This window comes from Diabrotica virgifera, chromosome 7 (assembly GCF_917563875.1).
Source record: "Diabrotica virgifera virgifera chromosome 7, PGI_DIABVI_V3a".
NCBI lineage: Eukaryota > Metazoa > Arthropoda > Insecta > Coleoptera > Chrysomelidae > Diabrotica > Diabrotica virgifera.
Genome location: NC_065449.1, coordinates 38929513 through 38954702, shown reverse-complemented (window position 1 = coordinate 38954702; position 25190 = coordinate 38929513). Strand labels below are relative to the sequence as shown.

Below are 25190 nucleotides of genomic sequence, written 5' to 3'. Positions count from 1 at the left end.
CTCGGCACCTTAAGAAGAAGAAGAATTACTTAATAAAACAATATCCGCTACCTGTTTTAGTACTAATAATATAATTAAATTAATGAATTAAAGAAAATACTCACTAATAAAAACTAGCTCCTCCCCAATCATCATGAGGTTGCGGTATCATACTAGTGCCTGGAGTACTAGGATGTGATGCTGGTAAGCATTGGAAACAGTAATTTACACCTTTATTATTGTCCCAAAACTGGCATCCTCTACACTGAAACCGACAAGCAAGTTGCAACTTCTGGCCGATACTCAATGTGTGAGCATATAATAAAAAGGTAAATTTATCTGAGAAACCATCACACGAATTATCTACGTAGGTAGCCTGGATGTCAGCGAAGGTGTCCCAGGAATCCAGTGAGTATCTTATGTAAACGGATTTGTGAAAATCCAGATTTCGAACTCTAACAGTACCTTTCAAGGAAAGTAAAATAGGATCATCGACGTAAACATTCTCTAGGCACACATTGTATTCTCTCACTAAATCAAGAAAGTTCGGTAGACTAGCTGGTTGCTGAAACATAGGAAGAAGATATTTTTGGGGCTTTAATTCAACTCTAGATAAAAGAGTAGAGAGATTGCTATCCGAAGAGGAATCGCTAAGATCTGCGTTGACTAGATCTTCATAAGCCGATGTAGGAATTTTTGGTATTTCATCCATAAACGTCCTGACGTCTGCCAAGTCCAATCCTAGCGCGTCGGCAAATCTTACATACTTTTTCTGTCCTGGCGTTCCTGGAGGCGTTTTACCGGTTTTTAGTGAAGTGCTTCTTTTTACCCTGGGCTGCTTCTCTTCCAACTCTTCCACATCATCTTTAACCTGCTCCATTAGTAATTGAGGTTCTTTACTTTCATAAGAATTACCGCTGTCTATATTTACACTGTTTTCATCACTTACAACTATTTTGACACTGCTCTTATCACACGGGGGACTAATATCGCCGTTACATTTCGAGATATCCGTTAAAGAACTATCGACATCCAAACTTAAATCTTCTTGTTTAAAGCTGAGCATGGAAGCATCTTCACTTATTGTAGCACCGGTGAACTCTGACGTTGAAGAAAAATCTTGGGAACTTAGGTAGGTATCACTTTTTTCCTCTGAATCCTCTATACCATTGACGTGGTTTAGCAACCGTTCATCTTCCGTATCGTAAAATTGTTCACTATCACTATCATTAGAATTTGTGGTTGCTGCTATTACTGCTGATTGTTGTGCTATTGATGTTAGAGTGCTTTTATCACTATCTTTCGTGCATGAGGACTGGAGGGTATCTTTGTTCATTAACTTATTTAAATCTACTTCATCTATTTCTTCTTCGGGACTTCCAGGTGATTCGAGTATGTCCAGATCTAAAAATGAAACATTAGTATTATTTTAAGTTATAAAATACATTAATTATAATTTTACTATTTTTTTTTCATGTAGCTTAAATTCCTTGAAAACTAAGGCCATTGGCATGGTACAGTTGATTTCGTAATCAGATTATAGTGTAATGTGTATTGTGTGTGTTGAGTAAATATCTTGTAAGCTCATATAGATCCTTAGTTACTTCCCTTACTTACTTACACATCATTAATACGAAGTAAATCAGACAACGACTTTTTATGCTACGATACTGCTAACTGCATATTATAAAAAAACTTTCATTTAAAATATATGTTGACATTAGTTCTACAGCTTGTCTACATGAGGGCGGTTTGCCAACGTCGACGTCGCGGCTTACCTGTTTTCCTTGCTAACGACGTAACCGCTGGCAAACCGCCGTCATATGTACGTTTGCTTAAGCCAACGAAGACAACTCCCGTCCCTAAATTGCGTTGCCAGAATTTCACCAAACAAAAGCAACGTTGCTGTTACAAATTATTGCCTGATTATTATTTCTACGCGAGGCGCTAAATTCGTTATCACCTGTATAGTATAACTGAGAAAAGAAGAAGAAGAAGAAGAAGAAGAAGAAGAAGAAGAAGAAGAAGAAGAAGAAGATGAAGAAGAAGAAGAAGAAGAAGAAGAAGTAGTAGTAGTAGTAGTAGAAGAAGAAGAAGAAGAAGAAGAAGAAGAAGGACAATAAAAAACGAAAATGAAAAGGAAGTATATGTAACACAAGGTAAAGAAGGAAATCAAGAAGAACAAGACGAGAAAGACGAACATATGATTTATTAGATATTATTTTCTGGATAAAGCAATCGTCTTTTCACAATTTATTAATATACAGTGAGCACATAAAGGTTGGAACAAATTCATTTTCTCGAGAATGGACGATTTTGGAAAAAAAAATCCCGAAACAGGTCCATTTTTAATTTTTAAATTACGTGTTCTTGGCATATATATCATACTAGTGACCCATCTGAGCGTGATGACGTCATCGATGATTTTTTAATGGGAATAGAGGTCGTGTGATAACTCATTTGAAAGGTAATTCAATTCTCTATCCAGTAATATAACCATTAACATAATTATTTATACAGGATGTCCAAAAAATAATTTTTTGGATTAAATTTACTGACCTAATAAGAAGAATGCAAGTAATTGATTTAATTCAAAATACATTTTACTGCTCTCAGAAAACAGAAAAAAATGTTTATTTGAAAAATAATCATTTTGCTTTTCGCTTAAACTAAATGTTCAAACTATCAAGAGGAAGGTAGGTGGCTACTTTAATATTGAATTTAAGCGAAAAACAATACTTATTTGTCAAATAAACATTATTTCCTGTTTTCTGATAGGAGTAAAATGTATTTTGAGTTAAATAAATTACACACATGCGTACTTTGTACGCACGTAAGAAGATATTCTTCTATTGTATAGGTAATTTAAACGAAGTAAATATACTTAACAGGTTATTTGTATTTTATTTAAAAATTAAACTAACTTTCTTATCTACCACTTTCAAAAACTTTTTATTAAAACAACCAAAAATAAAAAAATATGAATCGCCCAGGAATCGAACCCGCGTCCTTCCAATCTCGGAGCTAACGCCCTACCAACTACTCCAGCGAGGTCCTTGTAATTGACATGTAAGTTTCGGATATATTACACAACACGGCGACAAATAGTGTAAAAATGTTATGCCTACATAATATTTTATTATTTTACTACAGAGAAACCCATATCCAAAAACACAAGAATTATAATAAATAATACATTTATTAAAAACACTAATATATTCTTTTAATGACTTATTTGCACGGTTACAGATACATACCTATCTTGAAAGATTAGCAAGGAACTACATACTGTCTGTGTGCGCAGGCGCGCAGATTTATGTACAATTTTACCCTCAATCGAATCGCGCCTAAAGAAGAATATCTTCAAAAATGTTTTGGACACTCTGTATAAATAATTATGTTTATTACTGAATAGAGAATTAAATTACCTTTCAAATGAGGTATCACACGACCCATATTCTCATTTAAAAAAATCGCAGATGACGTCATCACGCCCAGATGGGTGACGTCACTAGTATGATATATATACCAAAAAGTCTCAATTTAAAAATAAAAATTGAGCTGTTTCGGTTTTTTTTTTCAAAATCGTCCATTCTTGAGAAAATGAATGTATTCCAAGCTTTACGTGCTCTCTGTATAATTTATTATGCTTATTATTTGGTTGTATGAGGATTCACGAATAATAGAAATTGGAATTACTAAATTGATTAGAAAAATAATCAAGGTAAAAATACAAGGAAAAAAGGTAATCGACGATATCAATTTTAGATGTTTTGAAAGAAAAATACGAAAATGATGTGTGCATGAAAGTTTCAATATCCAATATTATCAACAGCACAGAGTAAAAAATTATCTTCCCTTTTCGTCATGTGGCCTTCTCAGGTGCATTTAAATCGAGGGAGGATATTTATTGTTTTAGTAGGCTAAAGCATTTGGAGTCATTTCTTTGCAATAATCATCTCAGTTTAGAACGAACTAAGAATAAGAATGGTTAAGTGGTATGTTTGGTCTGTACTTTTGTATGGTGCAGAAGTGTGGACGCTAAACGTATCGATCAGGAACAGAATTGAATCATTGGAAATGTGGATTCATGTAGACGGATGCTGAAGATACTTTGGACAGCAAGATCGATATAAAATATTACAACTGATTCTTAAAAAGAAAACAAGTTTCTTGATTAAAAAACATTCGTGAATGGACTCAGATATCAAATGCAGGACAAATATTCCATATTGCGGAAGATTGAGAATCCTTCGCAATGGTGATCGCCAATTTAGGATAATTTTGATATGGCATGTGAAGAAGAGGAAGATCAAGTCCAAGAAGACTAAGTTAGAGACTTAGCTGCGTGGGATATAATACGGACCCTACGCCCAGGAATACGTGTGAAGATCGGTATAGTGGTAACGGATGAGATGAAGATTAGCCTTAAGGCAGACTCGGCAGAAATGATACCTTATCGATTTTGGGGATTATACAGCGGCTAACCATCCCATCCAGATGGACTTCATAAAAATGGACCCAGAAATGATATTTCAAATAAAGAAGAAAGGTAGGTAATAGAAACACTATCGTTAAAAATCCATTTTAGAGTAAAATTGACAAAAGCAAATAGGTTTAAGCGACATTCTTTGAGTATTATTTAGAAGGCTCCTAAATTGATAAAAGATTTGAAGTCGATAACCAAAAGAATAATCGTCTTACAATTGACTATACAAGAAGGGGACCTTGTAGAACAGGGAACATATTATGAATCCATAAACAACTCAAATGACGTACAGAAATACTTTGAAATATGACAGCAGTAGAGTATGAAATTACTAGAGAAGAGAAATAATCTCAAGAGAGAATATTAATGGACAAGTTGGAAAAGCATAAAAATCGAGTGGCGTTGTAAAGAGAATACACGGCAATGGAATAAGATCAATTAAATTATGTCAGCAGTTGGCTATCAGCTATGTAATTTTTTAACAAAAATAAACAAGCATCTAAACATTGATGTTAGAGTATACATAGGAGCAATAATGTTGATCGGATAATTTTTCAGTAAAAGCAAAACTGCTTATACTACACTCACCGGCACAAAATTCCGCCACCCAAAATTTTTGATTAAGTTTGGCAATCTATAACTTTATTATTTGTACTCCGATTTTCAAAATCCTTGCATCAGTTTGTAGGTACCTACATGTATTAATGTCGTTTTTTATTATTCCGGTAACAAGAATTTTTTGCTTAGATGGCATTATACGGGGGTGAATGGAAGCGTTGTATTTTCTCTTAACTTTAAAAGTTCTGTGAAAAAATGGAGGGCTGATTTTGTTTCATACTCCTTTTGTATTATCCTGGAAGTATCACTAAGGTTGTGTTTTTTGAATTATCCAAATATCTCTTTTCTTGTAAGAGCTGTAAATAAAAACACTGCTTTGAAGGTTTTTTTAATTAAAAATATCAAACTGACTAAAATTAACAAAACAAAACAAAATTAACAACAAAACCAAACAATTCAATAGCGGGTATGTCCACCTCTTGCAGTAACGACTGCTCGCAATCTGTTTGGCATCGAATAAAGATATGTTATCCTTGCCTCGGGAATAGCCCGATATTCCCCTACCAGAACCATAACTGTACCAAATTTTCTGAAGACCTAGGATGACGGCGAATAGCTTTTTTAATACATCCCGTAAATACTCAATAGGCTTGAGATCTGGACTGCATGCGGGCCATTTTAATCTTATCAATCCAACCTCTATTTTACGAGTCAATCAGTGTTTTTTATGGTACAGCTCTTACAAGAAAAGAGATATTCGGATAATTCAAAAAACAAAATTTTAGTAATGCCTCCGGAATAATACGACAGGACTATGAAACAAAACCAGCCCTTCCATTTTTCCACAGAATGTTTTAAAGTTAGGACGAAATACAACACTTCCATTTACCCCCGTATAATGCAATGCAAGCAAAATTTTTGTGTTACCGGAATAATACCAAACGATATCAATACATATACCTACAAACTAGTGCATCTTGAAAATCGGAGTACAAATAATAAAGTTATAAATTATCAAAATTAATCAAAAATTTTGGGTGGCGGAATTTTGTACAGGTGAGTGTATATTATCATCATCAAAATCAACTCTTAAACGATAAAAACAAACAAACAACAATATACAAAAATAAAATGGGCTAGACACAACTCAAATAATTTCCAAATTAATTACAGTGTCTTTGTTGGAAAACCAACCATAGAATTATAAATGTCTAAATAGTTATATTGTCAAAGGCCACTTTCAAAACTTCCGGTCCCTCAAAAAATCGCATTTCCACTTACTTCCGAAAAATCACTTCCACTTCCGCCCTCTCCAAAATAGTTGGAAGCAAGCAACGCCACGCTACTCTCTCTCTCAGCATTTTTCACCGTTTGTAAGTTATCTTCTCGTCTAATAGTTAATTTTTCATTCTCTCTCATTTAAATATTTCAAGAGCAAAGTAGTTTTAGCAAGTTAAGTGTTTTTTTTTTATAGTTTTCATGTTTAAAATTAAATCAGTACCTTAAATTAAAATCAGTGCAGTGTATAATTTCACCTCTATAAAAAATAGTAAACTGAACCAGTCGCCACACACCGCAAATCCTGTAAATCTGTAAGTACTTACAATACTTATCCTCAAATTCGACAGGTCGTCACGAGGGTTTGACGCTCTACGAGGAAATTTGTGGCATAACCCCCGCATTTCCCCCCTAGTCTTTTTATACAAACTGAGATTATCCAGTATGTTTGAAGGTAGAAATCAGAAATAGTCGGTGGAAGCAATGTATGAAAAAATAAAAGGCAATATACGTAACAAAAGACGCACGGAAGATCGAAAAGCATACGTCAGATTAAATTACATTTAAATAATTATGCAAATTATAATATTTATATGATTATAATATATTTATGATTTGCGTTCCTAGGTAGGACGACTATATAGGAAGAAAATTCATTTGATTGCATGATATCAACTTTAGCTTAAGAATATCTGTCAGAAAAATCATATGGTTAAGAGTGAAGTAAAAACGATAAACCATTCTCTTTGACGAGCAAAGTGTGAAGAACTAGGTAGGGCTAAAAATCGATGCATTTGAGATGTGGTATTGGACGCCTAGAATAACTTGGGTAGCTAGAAAAACAAATATATCCACTTTTGCGGAAGTTAACAATCCACAAGGTCGCTTCAGTTTCGTATTTTCAAAAATATATCACGTCCCAATAATATTGGAGAATAGTAGTCCAAGAAAATCCGGAGAGAAGAAGAAGTTAGGGACTATCACCAACCCAATGGACAGATAGTAGAAAAATACTAATAAACACTAGCTTCATCAATGCTGTGCGTGTAACCCAGAATGGGAATGTATGGAGAGAGAGCGCGCGAAAAGAGGAATACGATCCCTGGAACGACCGCAACATTCATCATAGTCACTACCTGTCCAGAAGTACAGATTGAAAGAAGGAGTTAAATGAAGAAAAAAATGGAAATTTTTTCATTATTAGAGATGAATGCAAATGAAAAAAGGTAAATATGTGATCCAATTTAAATGTATAAAGATATAAAAAAGAGTTGCTAAGTAAAAAAACAAAGCTTCTAAAGCAATATTACATGTACGATACAATTAGTATATCGTTATCAAAAATAACGAAAACAGACATTAGCTACATATTTACATAATTAATATTTACATACATTTTCCTACTTCATAACCACTTTTCCACAACCACAGATCAGGCACAATAGATAGTTTCACTTTTGGTACACAAACATAAAAGTAAAAAATAGGTATTTTAGTTCGAAATAAGTGATTTTATAGGTTCTTACAAAAAGCTGCCCAGTAAAACAAGAATAGATATGTCTACTACACCACATGCCGGGTAAACATAAACAAACACGAGTACTATTTTGAAATTTTTGAAGTAAAATTTAGAACCGAGTAGATTTAAAACCACACTTATGTTGCTTTTGTTGTTCGTTTTTTGGTGCAAGTGTTTACTTTTTATTTTTCACCTACATTTTTAATAAATGTACTTGAATGAAGCACGTGTATTGCTGCAGAAACCTGTTCAATACTACTGTTACTCCTACAACTACGATTACTATAAGGGGTCAAAGCATGTGACGTATGCCAGTTTGCCATTTATCTCTATCTTTATGTCGGAGGAAGATAAAATATTGGAAAGCTAGCACCATAACTGATAGCTGTATTATACGTCAGTATCTATGACGTTTCTAGTATACGTATAGAAGATATTTACACTTTCAGTTGTGCAATAGATTATAATATAGAATCAAAGTCCAAAAACGCAAAAACTAATATCTGATCAATTATTTTGCAAAAAGTGTGTTTTTAAAAATATTCAGATCTCGTTTTCTTCCTTGTAGCACGTAAAGAATTAAACTTTATATAAAGCTCTATTTTCGTAGACTGCCTTTGTTGTACTATAATAATAACATATTCGACTTGGTCGTCTTTCCTACGGAGACTTTAGCTAGATAATATCTACTTTTTATTTCTGCCTGTAGTGACCCTATGGTTGTGATCAATGATCCCATAAATGATTGTGAGCTCACATCCTTAAAGCAGTCAATCAGATTATGTGTGGATGATTGTTATAATGTAGTCCATCCAATATGATCTTTGTCCATGATACTATGACAAGAAGATAAATCAACGCGCATGATGGTCTTGCATCCCTATCGCTCACTGTGACGTAAACCAGAGACAACTTTCCTGGCGCCAAGTTGAATTCTTTATAATTTGTGTTCCTGTTCATTCGTGTTAATAAAATAGTTATCACTCACGTGTTGCTTCAAAACGTATTGAATGAGATTTTTGTTTATTCGTTTATGTAGTAAAAACTTTTATATTATATAGTTATATAAATTTTGTGGTGAAAACTTTCAGCTTACTGTGTTTTGCTTAATCTAATTTGCTTATCGAACGCAAGTTGCTCTCGGCTATCTGTACCTACTTTATAAAGAAGACTAACTTTGTTTACCATGTATTGTGCAGTGGTGGGTTGTTTAAACAATAACAATAAAAAAAGTCAAACTTTTTCGAAGTGTCGTTTTTTCGTGTTTCCTAGAGACAAACATATATGTAAAGTGTGGGTCTCCAAGTGTTTTCAGCGTTACCTATTCGAATCCAGTTTTAGAGTTACTTAATAATACAGAAAAACTAGATTTAAATATTGCTCACAAAATAAATAAAGACTTTTTGGCTCACTTTGTCAAAGGTGCTCAACGCCAAAACGTTAAATTTGCCACTAAATTATTTTCACATACAGTTTTTCGAGCCATTTCTAGATTAGGAATTTTAGGTTTATATAAAATAATTATACAGGGTGTCCCAAAAGTAGTGGAACGGTCGAATATTTCGCGAACTAAACATCGGATCTAAAAACTGAAAAATACGTGTTCAATCATTTTCAAAAATCTATCCAATGACACCAAACACCAACCCCCACTACACCCCCTGGAGGTGGGGTGGAGGGTAACTTTAAAATCTCAAATAGAAACTCCTAGTTTTTCTTGCAGATTTGGATTCGTTACGTAAAAGTAAGCAACTTTTATTCAAGACATTTTTTCGAACTGTGGATAGATGGCGCTATAATTGAGAAAAACGATTTATCCTGATACCATCCTGAAACCAAAAAAAAGGTTTTTAATACTTTTCGAAAACCTATCGAGTAACACTAAACATGACCCTCCAACCCACCCCCTGGAGGTGGGGTGAGGGGTCACTTTAAAATTTTAAATAGCAACCCCCACTTTTTATTACAGATTCGGATTCGTCATGAAAAACTTAGCAACATTTATTCGAAACATTTTTTAGAATTGTTGATAGATGGCGCTTTAATTGGAAAAATACGATTTATTAGCGCCATCTATCAGCAATTTTAAAAAATGTTTCGAATAAATGTTGCTTAATTTTTCATGACGAATTCGAATCTGCAATAAAAAGTGGGGGTTGCTATTTAAGAATTTAAATTTACCCCCACCCCGTCTCCAGGGGGTGGGTTGGAGGGATATTTTTGGTGTTTATCGATAGGTTTTCAAAAAATATTAAAAACCTGTTTTTTGGTTTCTCATTTGGAAGTGTATTTCTCGAGATATTAGACCGTTTCTATAATTTACCTATGGTGTCAGGATAAATCGTTTTTCCCAATTATAGCGCCATCTATCTACAGTTCAAAAAAATGTCTTGAATAAAAGTTGCTTACTTTTACGTAACGAATCCAAATCTGCAAGAAAAACTAGGGGTTTCCATTTGAGATTTTAAAGTTACCTCCACCCCACCTTCAGGGGGTGTAGTGGGGGTTGGTGTTTGGTGTCATTGGATAGATTTTTGAAAATGATTGAACACGTATTTTTTAGTTTTTCGATCCGATGTTTAGTTCGCGAAATATTCGACCGTTCCACTACTTTTGGGACACCCTATATAATAATTATATAATAATAAAACAAGTGAAGAAAAAAAGAGTGTGAAAAAGAAAAGAAAAAGAGTGAAAAAAAGACACCGTGTTAGTAGCAGAGTGCGAAGACGACCTACAAAGATTATTGCACGAGTTCAACATTAACGCAAAAGAAATGAATATGAAAATATCAGTCCAAAAAACAAAAAGCTTAGTAATTGCCAAAGAACCAATAAGATGCAAATTGGAGTTAGATAATCAAATTATACAACAAGTAATGACTTTCAAATATCTGGGAATTAATCTATCAGCCGACAACAATATCGAAGAAGAGGTAAAAGACCAAATAATTAAAGCCAGTAGAACGGCCGGATGCCTAAACGACACAATTTGGAAAAACAAACACCTAAGATTGGAAACAAAGGCCCGAATATATAAGTCAGTTATTAGGCCAGTTATGACTTACACGGCCGAAACAAGACCAGATACAAGCAAAACACGAAGACATCTGGAAACCAACGAAATGAAGATCTTAAGAAGGATTGCTGGAAAAGGACTACAGGATAGGGTAAGAAGTGAGGAAATCAGACGCATATGTGGAGTAGACAATATAAATACCTGGGTAAAGAACAGAAAAGAAGAGTGAAATGAGCACATAAGCAGAATGTCTGAATCAAGGATAGTAAGAATAGCCAGGGACAAGTCACCGTTAGGCAGGAGAAGTATAGGACGCCCAAGGAAAAGATGGAATGACAACTTAGGGGCAGAATGAAAGGCACCGTTGAATAAAAACAGGCAGTACTGCCTATATAAAAGAAGAAGAAGAAGAAGAAGAAGAAGAAGAAGAAGGTTTATATAAAAATAAAAACAACAATTGTCTTGATTGCTCTGACTTCTTTAAAACTGTTAATGATTGGTTTGATATTTTTAACTCCAGAGTACCTCACAGTGACTCTAGAAATCATATGAAAGCGTATGGGTTGCCTTTAAGAGAACAAAATGAAATTTTAAATAAAATGGAGCAGATAATATTATCTGTAAGAAAAATGGGATCTAAATCTTTCAATCTACTTCCATTTCAGCGAGGTATAATAATATTAATAAGACCTTTAAAACAACTTTTTGTTGACTTAAAAAAGGACTTTGATATCAAATATATAATATATGTTATTATTATATAAGGTAATATTATTATCTTACAATTTTATAATCAGGACCCTCTAGAAGGACTATTTTCAATTATAAGAGCAGTTGGTGGTCCACATGATCCAACTGCTATGATGGAATTTAAGTATAGATTAAGAAACTGTATAATGGGTAGAAATGATAAAATTATTTCAGCATCTGCAAACGTAATAAATGATGTATCAGAGTCTGCGAATGGTACTATTACGCTATTACCAATCCAATTAATTGTGAAATTGTTACTGAAGAGATGTTTTCCTCACCAAACCTACCTAGTGGTGATACAGAAATTGATCACGAAGGTTTAGTTGACAGTGAAGAAGATTTTATTAGTCCGAATATAACAGACCTGGAATGGGATGTATTGGAGAATTCAGCCGGCTTAATTGCATTTAAGTTAAAAAAAAAGAATAACTTGGATATATTCCGGATGCTAACGATAAATCGTTTACTTGGGTAAACCACGTTTCTGAGGGTGGTTTACTAAAACCAACCCTGGAATTTGTAACTAAATGTAGTGAACTGGAACATATTTTTCGTACTTATAATCGCACTACATTAAAAATTAGTAAACATTATCTGAAAAACCTATTAGAAGCCGCAAAACAAGTAAATCTCAGTGACGACGTAAAATTACTTTTTTTAGATTTAAAATGTATTTTAAAATAAGGATGCTAAATAAAAATATTAAAGATAATTACAATACCCGCAAGAGAAAAATCTTAAAAATTGTCAAATAATATCATAAATAAATAAATAATAATAAATAATACTTATTCATAAAGTCTGAAGTATGACAGGCTTTTCGTTTATTTTTCAAATTACTTACGTTTTACCGGCTTTGTATAATATTTAATTTATGTCTTATAGCTTTATTTATTTTGTTTGTAATGTACACAATCAAATCGTAAATTCATATATTTCTATAATTAATTTTACAAATTAATTATGCATTTTCAAACCACGTATTCACATAAAGTAACTAGTTATGAAGTCTTAGTGCAACATATGGCATCAAGGGCCACTCACCGTGTTTCAAGTTATTCATTTATAGTAATGAAACAGCGTTGAATATGATTCATCATCAAAATAAGATACACACAAGTTCCATGGTTTAGTCTCGCAGTGACGTCATACGCCAGTCGATTGAATTTAGAATTGCAAGTGTGCATATCTTCCTGTCATAGTATCATGATCTTTGTCTCTGATTTGTTTAACTGCAGGCCAAATACGTGACTTTCTTGTTCAACCAGTCGAATGAGATCAGTTAACTCTTCTCGACTGTTTGCAATAAGAGCTGTGCTATCTACAAAAGGTAGGTACATTGTTTACTTTTTGGTAAAGGTACATTTATTGAGATGCCCTTTTCTCATTCTTCAAGCGCTCTTCTCATAATAACTCCCCATATTATATTAAAAAATTGTGGAGACAATATACATTCTTGTCTGGCATCTTGTTCTGGATGAAATTCGTTTGAGAGTATATCAAGGACTTTAACTTTTCCAGTATGGTGTTTATATAGTTCAGTTATAAGCGAAATTATATGCCGTGGTGTTGTCATTTGACCCTGTTGAACACCTTAGGGATCTTCTTCTTAACGTGCCCTATCAAGTCCCCTTGACGTTGGCGATTAACATGGCGAAACTGTCTCGAGCTATTCTAAATAGGTGTTCTGCTTTCTTTATTCCTGTCCACTCCCGGATATTCTTCAACCAAGAGGCCTGCTTTCTACCAATTCCTCTGCGTCCTTCGATTTTACCCATCATAATAAGTTGAAGAATATTATACCGGTCTCCCCTTACTACGTGTCCAAAACAGGCCATCTTTCTATATTTGATGTTATCAAGCAGCTCGCGGATAGCATTTGCTCTCTTAAGGACTGCCACATTTGTCAGCATAGCCGTCCATGGTATTTTCAGAATACGTCTGTGCAGCCACATTTCAAAGGCCTCCAAACGGTTAATGGTGGATATTTTGAATGTCCATGCTTCGACACCATACAAGAGGACTGACCAAATGTAGCATTTAATCATGCGCTTTCGAAGTTGAAGTTGCAAGGTATCATTACAGAAGAATGACCTCATTTTAAAAAATGTCGTGCTGGCTATCTCGATTCTACATTTTATCTCTTTATCTGGATCTAGTTGTTCAGTAATATGGCAACCAAGATATTTAAAACTGGGTACTCTTTGAATTATATGACCATCAACATATAAACGTGAATCTTGATGGGCCAAACGGCTAAATACCATGTATTTTGTTTTTGAACAGTTTATATTTAGGCCAAACTCTCTTCCCACTGTGTCAATGGCATTTAAAAGGTGTTGTAATCCATTTATATCATCACTTAAAATAACTGTATCGTCTGCATATCTGATTGTATTTATCAGAATAGTCCTTAGGGATAGTCTAACAAATGTACAGCACGACCAAATTCACTTTGTATTTGAGATTTGGATGCGCACTAATGTTGACGTTCGGTTTTTCCATATTTTCTGAATTTTATTTTGGTACCATGCAAGTATTTTACTTGGCGAGATGTTACCAAAATAAAATTTAAAAATTTGGAAAAACCGAACGTCAACACCGCTTCGCATCCAAATCTCAAATACAAAATGAAACTGGTGGTGCTGTATAGTGGGATATCGAATGCCCTAGATTTTTCTATTATTTGTCTTATATTCAGAAGGGTGTTCTCGAGTACATCTAAATTTGGTGACCCCATTTGGCTTTTAGGTACATATTTCTTTTTGTAGAAAAGTTTTCAGTCTCTCAACTACCAGACCACTACCGGACTCAGAACAAAGTCAGATTTGTTAGATACATGAGTTAAAGTACACAACTATGAAAAATACAATGGAGACAGAGAAGAATTAAACTAAACAACTCGTATTATAGACCAGTAAGGATCTGTTTTTAGGTGGATGTGGCATTCAGATTTTTGCGGATAAAGTTAGGTGATAATTTCGTTAATAATAATTGATTTATGCTCCTTCTCAAATATGCCCGGAACATTAATAAAAAAAAATAAAATATTTAAAAATTTCAAAAAATTTCGTTTTTTTTTTCTACTTTTTTTGCTTATAACTTAAAAACTATTCATTTTAGAACAAAGTCCTATAGTAATAAAACAAAGATAATTAAATTTTCTATCAGATGTGATTGGTTAAAAATGTCTTAATTGATCACCGTTGCTTCAAAATAGCAATAAATATAAAATAAGGGGACAAAACAAGCTTGTCTTATTCAATGATTTTCCATCACTTAGGTTATACTTGGAACCTTCCTAATTCGCTTAGAAAATTTGTGTAATGTGCTAAAACCGTACACCAAATTTCATTAAAATTGACTTACTAGATTTTGCATAATAATTTTGCAATCTAAACTTTTTTTAAAAAATTAAATTTTTTTAAAATCTTGCATAACAAAAACTAGAACATACAAAGATTTGTCAATTTTTTTACATATAAAGAAGTACTCCACCTATCTAATGCACTTTTCAGAATTGAAATCGGATTATTTAGGCAGCCTCAGCAATGTTTTAAAATTATAAACAATTTTTTGGCTTATAAACCAATTAGTGCTGTGGCCAGGAGGGGGTGCTACGGGCTCCTTTATTTAGATGGACTTACCCAAGTTTTTTATGTATTTTGACCCGCAGAACACGAATTTTTTGTGTAACAGTTGATCCGGATGTCGATAAGATTGTTATAAACAGAGAACTTGAGGAATTACATAGAATAGATTTTTCGCAAAATAAAATATTTTTTGTATTTCTTGGGTAATTCTAAGCAAAAAATGTTCTTAAGTTTTTTTCGTAGGATGCATAGTTTTCGAGATAAACGCGGTGGAACTTTCAAAAAATCGAGAAATTACAATTTTTGAACGCGAATAACGTTTGATTAAAAAATAAAATAGCAATTCTGCTGACAGCATTTGAAAGTTTAAGTCAAATTATACCGGTTTTAATTATTTGCATTGCTAAAAATTAATTTTTTTATTATTAAACAAAGCTATTTCTTTATAAGCCAAAAAATTGTTTATAAATTTGAAACGTTGCTGGGGTCCCTTAAATAATCCGATTTTAATTCTGTAAAGTGTATTAGATAGGTAGAGCACTTCTCTATATGTAAAAAAATTAGCCAACTTCTAAATGGTCTACTTTTTGTTCAGAAAGATTTTAAAAAATTTGAACTTTTATAAAAATATTTAGATTGCAAATTTATTATGCAAAATTTATTAGGTCGATTTTAATGAAATTTGGTACACGATTTAAGTATGTTACAAAGAATTTCCTAAGCGAATTACCAAGGTTCTAAGTAGTTAAAAAATATTGAATAACAACAGACTTATTTTGCCCCTTTATTTTGTATTTATTGCTATATTGCAGAAAAGGTAATACCTTAAGACATTTTTTACCAGTCGTATATCATATAAAATTCAATTATCTTTATTTTATTTCTGTACGACTTTGTTTCAAAACGAATCGTTTTAAAGTTATAAGCAAAGAAAGCAGAAAAAAATCGATTTTTTTCGAAATTTTTAAATATTTTAATTTTTTTATTTATGTTCCAGGCATATTTGAGAAGGAGCATAAGTCAATTATTATTACTGAAGGTGTCACCTAACTTTATCTGCAAAAATCCGAATGCCACCTCTCACATCCAAAAATATACGTTTTCTCGCAGATCCTTACTGGTCTATTAAGGATATTTCTAGTATTGAAATAAAAATTTTAAAGTCAAAATTGATTATTTTAAGAGTAAATGGAACGAAAGAAACTCATTAATTTTTTAAATGTATTATTATGAAGTGTGTGATTAGAATTATCTTTTTATGAAATGTGTGATGAGCAAACTCAGAGAGAAATAAATAGATCAGATCGAAGAAATAGGAAGTAATAAAGGGAAAACTATTGAATAATTAAAAACGATGCCCAAAAATAGAAATGCATATAAAATGTGTAAAGGAAGAACCGGAATCGCAATACCTGAGAAAGCACAGGGATATGAGAAAAAGAAGAAAATAATGTGGATCAAATGCCTTATAATTAAGTAAAGACGATTTCATCGTTTTCGCAAATGACCACGGCATCTTTAGAGAGTAGTAATACTCCAGGGAAATAAGGTTTTTGTCGGGACACTTGAGCAGCCAGGTTGCAAATGGGTTTTTTGGGTACTATATACCTAATACATTATACATACAAAAATGCCCGTCACAGTTCGGACGAGAAACTTAGTTATTAACAAATAAGGGTCAAAAATGGCAGTTTTTTCGTTTAAATCGCTACAGGTAAAAATAGGATAATTAAATATCTTATTTGTAGCATTCTTCTTTTAGTAGATGAGCCAATATTTAAAACGGCAGTTTTTTAATTTTGGTCTGATCATTTGTTGCTTCGACAATTGCAAAATAAAACTAAAATTTCGAAAATAAAAAATTTGCTATAACTTTCGCGAAAGTGACCTTAAGACTTTTAAATTTCACAAAAAGTTGAGTCAAAGAGTCCCTATACTGCACAAAAAATTATAAGACGATTCGTCAATTCGTTTAAATTTTATTCAATTTGTTTATCCCAAAGAGCTTTTTTTTGTGATGTTATTGTTCAGAAAATAATAATTATATAAAAATTCTGTGAAAACCACATGAAAGAACAATAGTCTTGTTTTCAAATTATTGAAGAAAATCATTAAAAAGTAATTTTTGTCACTACGAAAACATTTTACAAAAGTAGTCATTTTTGGCTTGAAAACAATATGAATAGCTTTGTTAATATTGACTGTAGAGTAAATTTACCTTGAAATTTCAAAAGCTGGTATTTTTACACAAATTTTCAAAGAAAAACTTTTCGCCTATGTTAATTACGGTCAAAGTTAGCCACTTTTATTATTTAATTCACAGTTACTTCAATATACATAAAATTCTCCTGTAACAGTGTTAGTTAACATACTACTCCGAAGCGGCTTGGACGATTTTTATGAAATTTTACAAGTGTATCCTATGGGACTGAGAATAGGTTTTAATCTATTTTTCATATCCATAAGTTATAAGGGGGGTTGCCCCCTGATATTTTTTTTATTTTTTTTTGAACAAAATTGTCTATTTTAATTTTATATGATGTAGGATTAAAAAATACATACAACCATTAATTTACATTTTTCCATCACCAACCCCTATTTGTTAATACCCATCTATATATTTACATCTATAAAATTCTCCTGTCACAGTGTTAGTTGTCATACTCCTCCGAGACCGCTTGACCGATTTTTATGAAATTATATATGTATATTCGGTAGGTCTTAGAATCGGTCGTAATCTATTTTTCATATCCCTGAGTGATAAGGGGAACTCCTCCTAACATTTTGAAATGTTAGGTGGGGATTTAAAAAAATTATGATCAGAATCCATCAACAAGCTCTGGAGATATTAATCGCAGCATATGTTTGAAGAATCAGTTTCATTTTTTGAGTGCACGGATTTTAATATTTCATTTCCACCGACCACAAATCGATTTCGTTATAACGTTATTTTTAAAGCTTTATTAACAACCCTGTTGAAGTTTAAAGTTTACTCAAACTTTTACACATAAACTATATACCTTCAACTTCGAAATGGCGCTAGTTGGGTTGCTTAATTGTTCTAAACAAAGTAGCTGTCAATTAAATAAAAAAAGTGGCTAACTTTGACTGTAATTAACCTAGGCAAAAAGCGTTTTTTTGAAAATTCGTACAAAAATACCAGCTTTTCAAATCCCAAAGTAGTTTTAATCTGCAGTCAATATTAACAAAGTTATTCAAATTGTTTATGAACTAAAAATGACCCTACTTTAGTAAAATGTTTTCGGAATGATAAAAATGACTTTTTAATGATTTTTTTTAAACACTTTAAAATCATGACTTCTCTTCTTTCATGTGGTTTTCACAGAATTGCTAGTACATTACCATTTTCTGAACAATATTATTGCGACGAAAAAGCTCATTGGGATAAACAAATTAAATAAAATTTAAACTAATTGACGAATCGTCTTAAAATTTTTTGTGCATTATATGGACTGTTTGTTTCAACTTTTCGTGCAATATGAAAGTCTTAAGGTCATTTTCACAAAAGTTATATCAATTTTTTTATGTTCGAAATTTTAGTCTTATTTTGCAATTTCTGAAGTAACAAATGATCGAACCCAAATTAAAAAACTGTCATTTTAAACCTTGGCTTATCTGCTACGAGAATAACAGTATAAATAAGATATTTAATTACCCTATTTTTACCCGTAGCGATTTAAACGAAAAAACTGCCATTTTTGACACTTATTTGTTAATAACTAAATTTCTCGTCCGAACTGTGACGGGCATTTTTGTATGTATAATTTATTAGGTATATAGTACCCAAAAAACCCATTTGCAACCTGGCTGCTCAAGTGTCCCGAACATGGTATATTTTTGCCTTATTTCCCTGGAGTATAATTCGATAAAAAATATGAACTATTAAAACTAACAGTAAGAAGCAAAGTTCAACGCAAAGGTGATCGATTCAGAAAAAAACACCGTGGCTATAGAATTAGAACCAGGTCACTATTTTGAGCTGAAGTACAATGAAATACCAAGTAATTACATAATAAAAAATGGGTCGCTACCCTGTAAAAAACCTATACAAAACAGGAAATGTTTATTTTAAGATCTTTTCTCTTATTTAGTATCAGAGATGTTGTTATATTGTTGTGTTTATTATCAATTACAAAGTGTGGCTTATCTTCTGTAAGTCATATGTAAAGAAATATTGATCCCAATTGTTTGGTAGTGTGAATGGTGTGAAAATTTACCGATAAGATTTTAACAATAATCAGCTGGCACTAATAATTCAACGACATCTCATATACACTTATATGTTCTGTTTCAGTTTTTTCACCTGTTATTTTTCTTTTACCATGATTTCGCACATAGCGGCGAATACCGTTTTTGTGTTAATTTTTTGTCCAGCCTTCTGTTGTATTAGTAGTTGCTTTGTTGCTTTAGACTTTAGATTATCTCAATCGAAATGTTTTTTCCTATTGTCAGTTTTTTTCTATTTCCCTTCTATAACTTTCTAATGTCGTATTTCTCGTATTTCCATCATATCTTAAAAATTCTTCCTCTTATTTACCTCCCTGATGGTATCCAAAACATTATTGCTCTTACTGCTGGATTGTCAGTATTTTTTATAGTGTTTTCTCTGATATATGTGTTTGAATGAGGGTGTCCCGTTTAGACAACTTTTGCCTTTTCAATGCATATTTTTGGGTTGAGGGTGTAAGCATCGATATTTGGAATTTTTTAACACTGAAGTTATATTTTGTGGAATGCAAAATGCTGCCATTAATTGCTTTGGAGCTAATAAAAGAATACGTCTGTAATTTGTCCAAATTTGTTAATCTTCATTTCTTTTTGTGTCGATATTAGACATTTATTAAAAATCCTTGTAATCAAAGTTTCAAATATATAGGGTGAGGCAGATAAAGGGCCTATTAGAAATATCTCGAGAACTAAAGGTAACTGAATTATGAAAATTGGAATAATGGGGTTTTGAAGACTGATCTATTTAATGAAAATATTTTCATCTACTTGGTACTTCCGGTTATACCGGAAGTTGTTTATAACTTCGTTTTTTAAATGGGACACCCTGTATATTTTGAAATTTTTGAATTCTCCTCGATTTCTTCTTTCTTAAAATATAATGTTTTGTAACATTATAGAGGGTAGGTTAAAAGATAATTACGTTTTCTTATTAATTTCGTAGCAATATTCACACCTTGTAGGATTGTAGTAGTTTGACATAATAAACTCTATTTATATTCAAATAATTTTCAATATAGTGTACTTTTGTTAGCACTTATTAGTATAGCTAAATTTTTAATTTTAGTATACAGGGTGGGTCTAAACTCGGAATGAGTATTTTCTGAGTTTTCTTAAATGGAACACCCTATATTTTAGTATTGTAATGAAATGATATTTCATGGTACTTTTTTATTTCTTAAGCATTCCCTATACCTAACTGCTTTAATTTGTGCTTAATTGTTAATCGCACCAACAATCTTAACTTCGATGGTATTTTGACAGTTCAACCATTATTGGCAATTTTAAGTATCAGTCTAGATTAATATGTATTTATTTCCAAAAAATTATTTGTGATTGAATATTTTCACGGCCAACCTAAAACAATTTCACATATTTTGTGTTGCAATTAATGTTTTGCTTGAATCACCAATAACTCACAAATTAAAGCAGTTAGGTATAGGGAGTGCTTAAGTAATTAAAATGTACCATAAAACAACATTTCATTACAATACTAAAATACAGGGTGTTCCATTTAAGAAAACTCAGAAAATACTCATTCCGTGTTTCGACCAACCCTGTATACTAAAACGAAAAATTTAGCTATACTAATAATTGTTAACAATAGAAGACTATATTAAAAATCATTTGAACATAAATAGAATTTATTATGTCAAACTACTACAAGCCTACAGGGTGTGAATATTGCTACGAAATTAATAAGAAAACGTAATTATCTTTTAACCTACCCTGTATAATATTACAAAACCTTATATTTAAAGAAAGAAGAAATCGAGGAGAATCCAAAAATGTAAAAATATACAGGGTGTCCTATTAAAAAAAAACGAAGTTACAGTCAACTTCCGGTATGACCGGAAGCAGCAAAAAGACCAAAATATTTTCATTAAATAGTTCACACCTCAAAACCCCTGTATAACAATTTTCATGATTTTCTTACCTTTAGTTCTCGAGATATTTCTAATAGGCCCTTTATCTGCCTCACCCTGTATTTGCTACAAACTTCTCCGACCCTATTGAAATATCTTGTAGCCCTACTCTCTTGATAATAATTATTATTATTTCTTTTAAGTTTTTTGTAAAAAATTTGAATGTTGTTTATTGTTATTGATTTGTTGTTTCATTCTCATATTTCTTCTTCATACTTCTCTTTTGTGTCATATTTTTGAACCACTAGTAATCTGGCCGATCTTTAGTTCACAGTTTGTTGTACTATGATTTTCAGTATCTTATGTTGATCAGGATAAGCCTAGATGTTGACCTGGAGAAGCCCAGACAAGAAAACAAAAAAAAAATGAAATTGATTACGTATTAGCCAACCAGAGACATATAATAACAGATGTATCGGTACTGAATGGATTCAGTCTGGGAACTGACCACAGATTAATACGAGCAAAAATAGTAATAGAAAAAATTAGAAACAAAACAAACTAATTATGCAACCCTAACTACTAAAAAACTTTTGCAAAACAGTACCAATTACCAGAAACATCTTGAATCTAACCTAAAACCAATAGAATAATAATTAAAAGAAAACGGCATAAATGATTTGTAAAAAACTAGAACGAGTAGAATCAGTGCGATCAAAAAACCCATACGAAGCCGAAACTAAAAAATTATAAAATTATAGACAGAGACACAACAAATGATTAAGAACAGAAGCTGCGTTGGTAGAACTTCACTAGAATACATGGAACTTAATAAGGTAATAAAAAAAGAATAAGACACGACATTAGGGACAACACTACCGAAAAATAGAAAATATTGTAGAGAAAAACGATAGTGTTAAAAACTCTAAATAGCAAAGGCTGACAACAAGTGCACCAGATAAAAGACAAAAATGGAATCACGAATCACTATAAACGACAAAAACCAGGTAATAAAAAATATTGTTGGCCCGTAGCAAAAACCCTAAAACCACGATATGGAACAAACAATATTAAATGTAGGATCTGAAGAAACATTACCTGAAATTACGAACAAGTAAGTTAAGTAAGAATGCCTTAATATAGATGAAAAATGAAAAAGCTCCTGGAGACGACACGACGGAATACCAAATGAGATGAAAACAACTGGAAGTCAAACTAATTTGGAGGCAGTTAAAATTTTAATGAACAAGTGCTTCTTTGCGATGCTATCCCAATCTCTTGGCATAATGCGTATGTATTTTACTACACAAGACAGGAGATAAAAACAAACTCGAAAATTACATTACCAATTATACAGTATGATGCAAAAGTGTGGAATAAATTCATTATTTTCAGAAACAGATGCCTTTAACCCTCTAACAGTCAAGACCGTCTTAAGACGGTCTTTGCATTTTAGCTTATAAAACTTATACCGAATGGTTTTTGCTGCCACAGTAACGACGTGCATCTTTTAAAAACCTTACTTAACGTTATTCGATACCACTAAACACATTCTGGCATCGCGATTACGTTATTATCGTAGTCAAAGTGCTAACATCCCATAAAGTGACAGTGAAAATTATTTCTTCATAAACGTTATTTTTAACTCGTCAAAAAACACGTTTAGATCAAAGTGATCAACGTGATAATTTTATGGTAAGTAGATTATATTTCATGTTTCGGTAATATAATAAGCTTTTAATAAAAACTATTCTGTAAATAGGCTTTATAAACAAAAATACCAAGACAGTCTCAAGACGGTCTTAACGGTTTACGTATAAAAAATATCCCCTTCAGTATGAAATTTTGTTATCTTTTTGTGCGTAGGAACATGATTATTTTCCTGTTGTTCTATTATTTTTCTTTTCTGTGATAGACGCATCGTCTAAATCGTAACCTTAAGAACAAAATCAATTTGGAAGAATTGTCTGATGAACAATTATTCGACTTTATTGATTTCGTTGAAATCCACGATAGCATTTATAGTAGTGACGATAGTATTGTGGATCCCGACTATGTTGATGATATTATTGAGCCTGAAAAGCCTTACAGCCTATCCGAGGTATCAGAGGCTAAATCATAAGTTATTGACGAATGCATTCAGGAAATGCTTGAAGCTTATACAACTGATGCGGATATTCTATCATTTTGTCGACATGGCTGCCACAAATGCATTCATACTATATAAACGTATACGTGCCGAAAATGCAAATAGTTCCAGTGACTGTTGCGAAGAGGAGAGAGAAGCCTCTATATCTTCCACATTCCACAATTCCGCGAAGAGATAGCATCTGGCCTTGTTTCTTTCAAGGAAAAACGAAATGTAGGTCGACCATCATCAGCTCGAAATGGTGAACCTGGTTCTTCTAGTAAAACTAGTTCATCTGGTGTTGGAAAAAGAGCAATTCATCGAGTTTCTGATGTACGTTTTGATGGTGAAAACCATTTCCCAGTTTGAGTTGATCGAAAAGGCAAGAAGAGGTGTAAGCTATGTAAAAAATTTTATACGCAGCTTGTTTGTTTCAAATGTGACCTCCATTTATGCGGCACAGTCGGTAAACATTATTTTTGGGATTACCACCATCAAAAATAATATGTTATATACTCATTTTTCTTAATAAATCTTGTTTTATAATATACATCTACCATTTATTTTTTACTCTTAACCCGACAAGACCGTCTGTAGACGGTCTTCACTATTTCTCACCTAGCACTTATTCTAGACAAGATTTTTAGCAGAAAATTTAAAAATAAGTTATTTTTGACTATATTTACTTGAAAAAAAAATATCAATTTCAAAAGATATTTTTTACGATTTGGCCTGTTAGAGGGTTAAAAAAATCTTAAAACACCTCAGATTAAATTTTTTACTTTACGTTTATTTTACTTAATCAGTAGACCCATTTGTGCCTTTCGGTGTTGGGCCGTTTATAATACATTTCATTAAATTACAATCTTTTACAATCTTCTGAGGTGTCCTAACTCTTAACTCTCTCTCTCCATTCCTTCCTATTGGATGCCATCTGTGTTGCTTCCTGCCAAGCCTTACCCTTACTCTGCAGTATCTGCGAGATGTCACTGTTCCATTTTTTAATGGGTCTTCCTGTTCTGTTCTTCCCTATTGGTTTGGCGTCCCACACTCTTTTTACTTGTCTATTATTGTCCATCCGGGTTAGATGTCCGAACCATGCCAACTCTTTCTCCTTGATTGAGTCGAGTATCGGTTTGATTTTGAGTCTTTCTCTTATTTCTTCATTTCTGATTCTATCAGTTCTTTTTACTCCGATCGTTCTTCTAAGGTATTTCATCTCTGCTGCCTGAATTCTGCTCTGCTGTCTTTTGTTTAATATCCAATTTTCTGCTCCATATGTCACCGTAGGTCAATATATTGTTTTGTATTTTATCATCTTGGCCTTTGTTGATATTTCTATGTTATTAAGGAATCCTCTATTTAGTGTTTGGAATAGTTTTCCTGTTTTCCATTCTGTTGTTAAGATCGTCCTCGATGTCTCTTTTGTTGTTGATTACTGTTCAAGTATTTGTATGAATTTGTCTGTATTATTTTTTGTTGGTCTATCCTTACTTCTATTTGATCTTCCGTCCCTTGTTTTCTTGATATTTTCATTATATGAGTCTTCTCTTTGTTTACGTTTAAGTTGTATTTGCTTGCTTCTAGATTCCATTTCTCTAAGTTGTATTTCAGTTTTCTGCTGTTTCCGCAATTAATATTATGTCATCTGCAAATATACACATCTCAGCGTTTATCATTTGCATTATGTTCTAACCGATGCAGTATTTCTTGAAAGTTTTCTTTACATTCTTTCACTATCTCATCTATTACATTTATGAAT

The 25190-nt window shown here is 32.4% G+C and overlaps 1 protein-coding gene across 9 annotated transcripts in view; it reads right to left on the bottom strand.

The window, feature by feature from the left end:
• The window catches only part of LOC114329316 (glycogen-binding subunit 76A), a 294793-nt gene that overhangs the window by 19201 nt on the left and 250402 nt on the right, over positions 1-25190 (bottom strand). For all 9 annotated transcript variants that reach the window (XM_050656801.1, XM_028278362.2, XM_028278357.2 and 6 more), the window contains exon 3: positions 105-1383. In XM_050656801.1, coding sequence (XP_050512758.1) covers positions 105-1383 — 1279 coding nt within the window. The remainder of the gene's footprint in view (positions 1-104; positions 1384-25190) is intronic.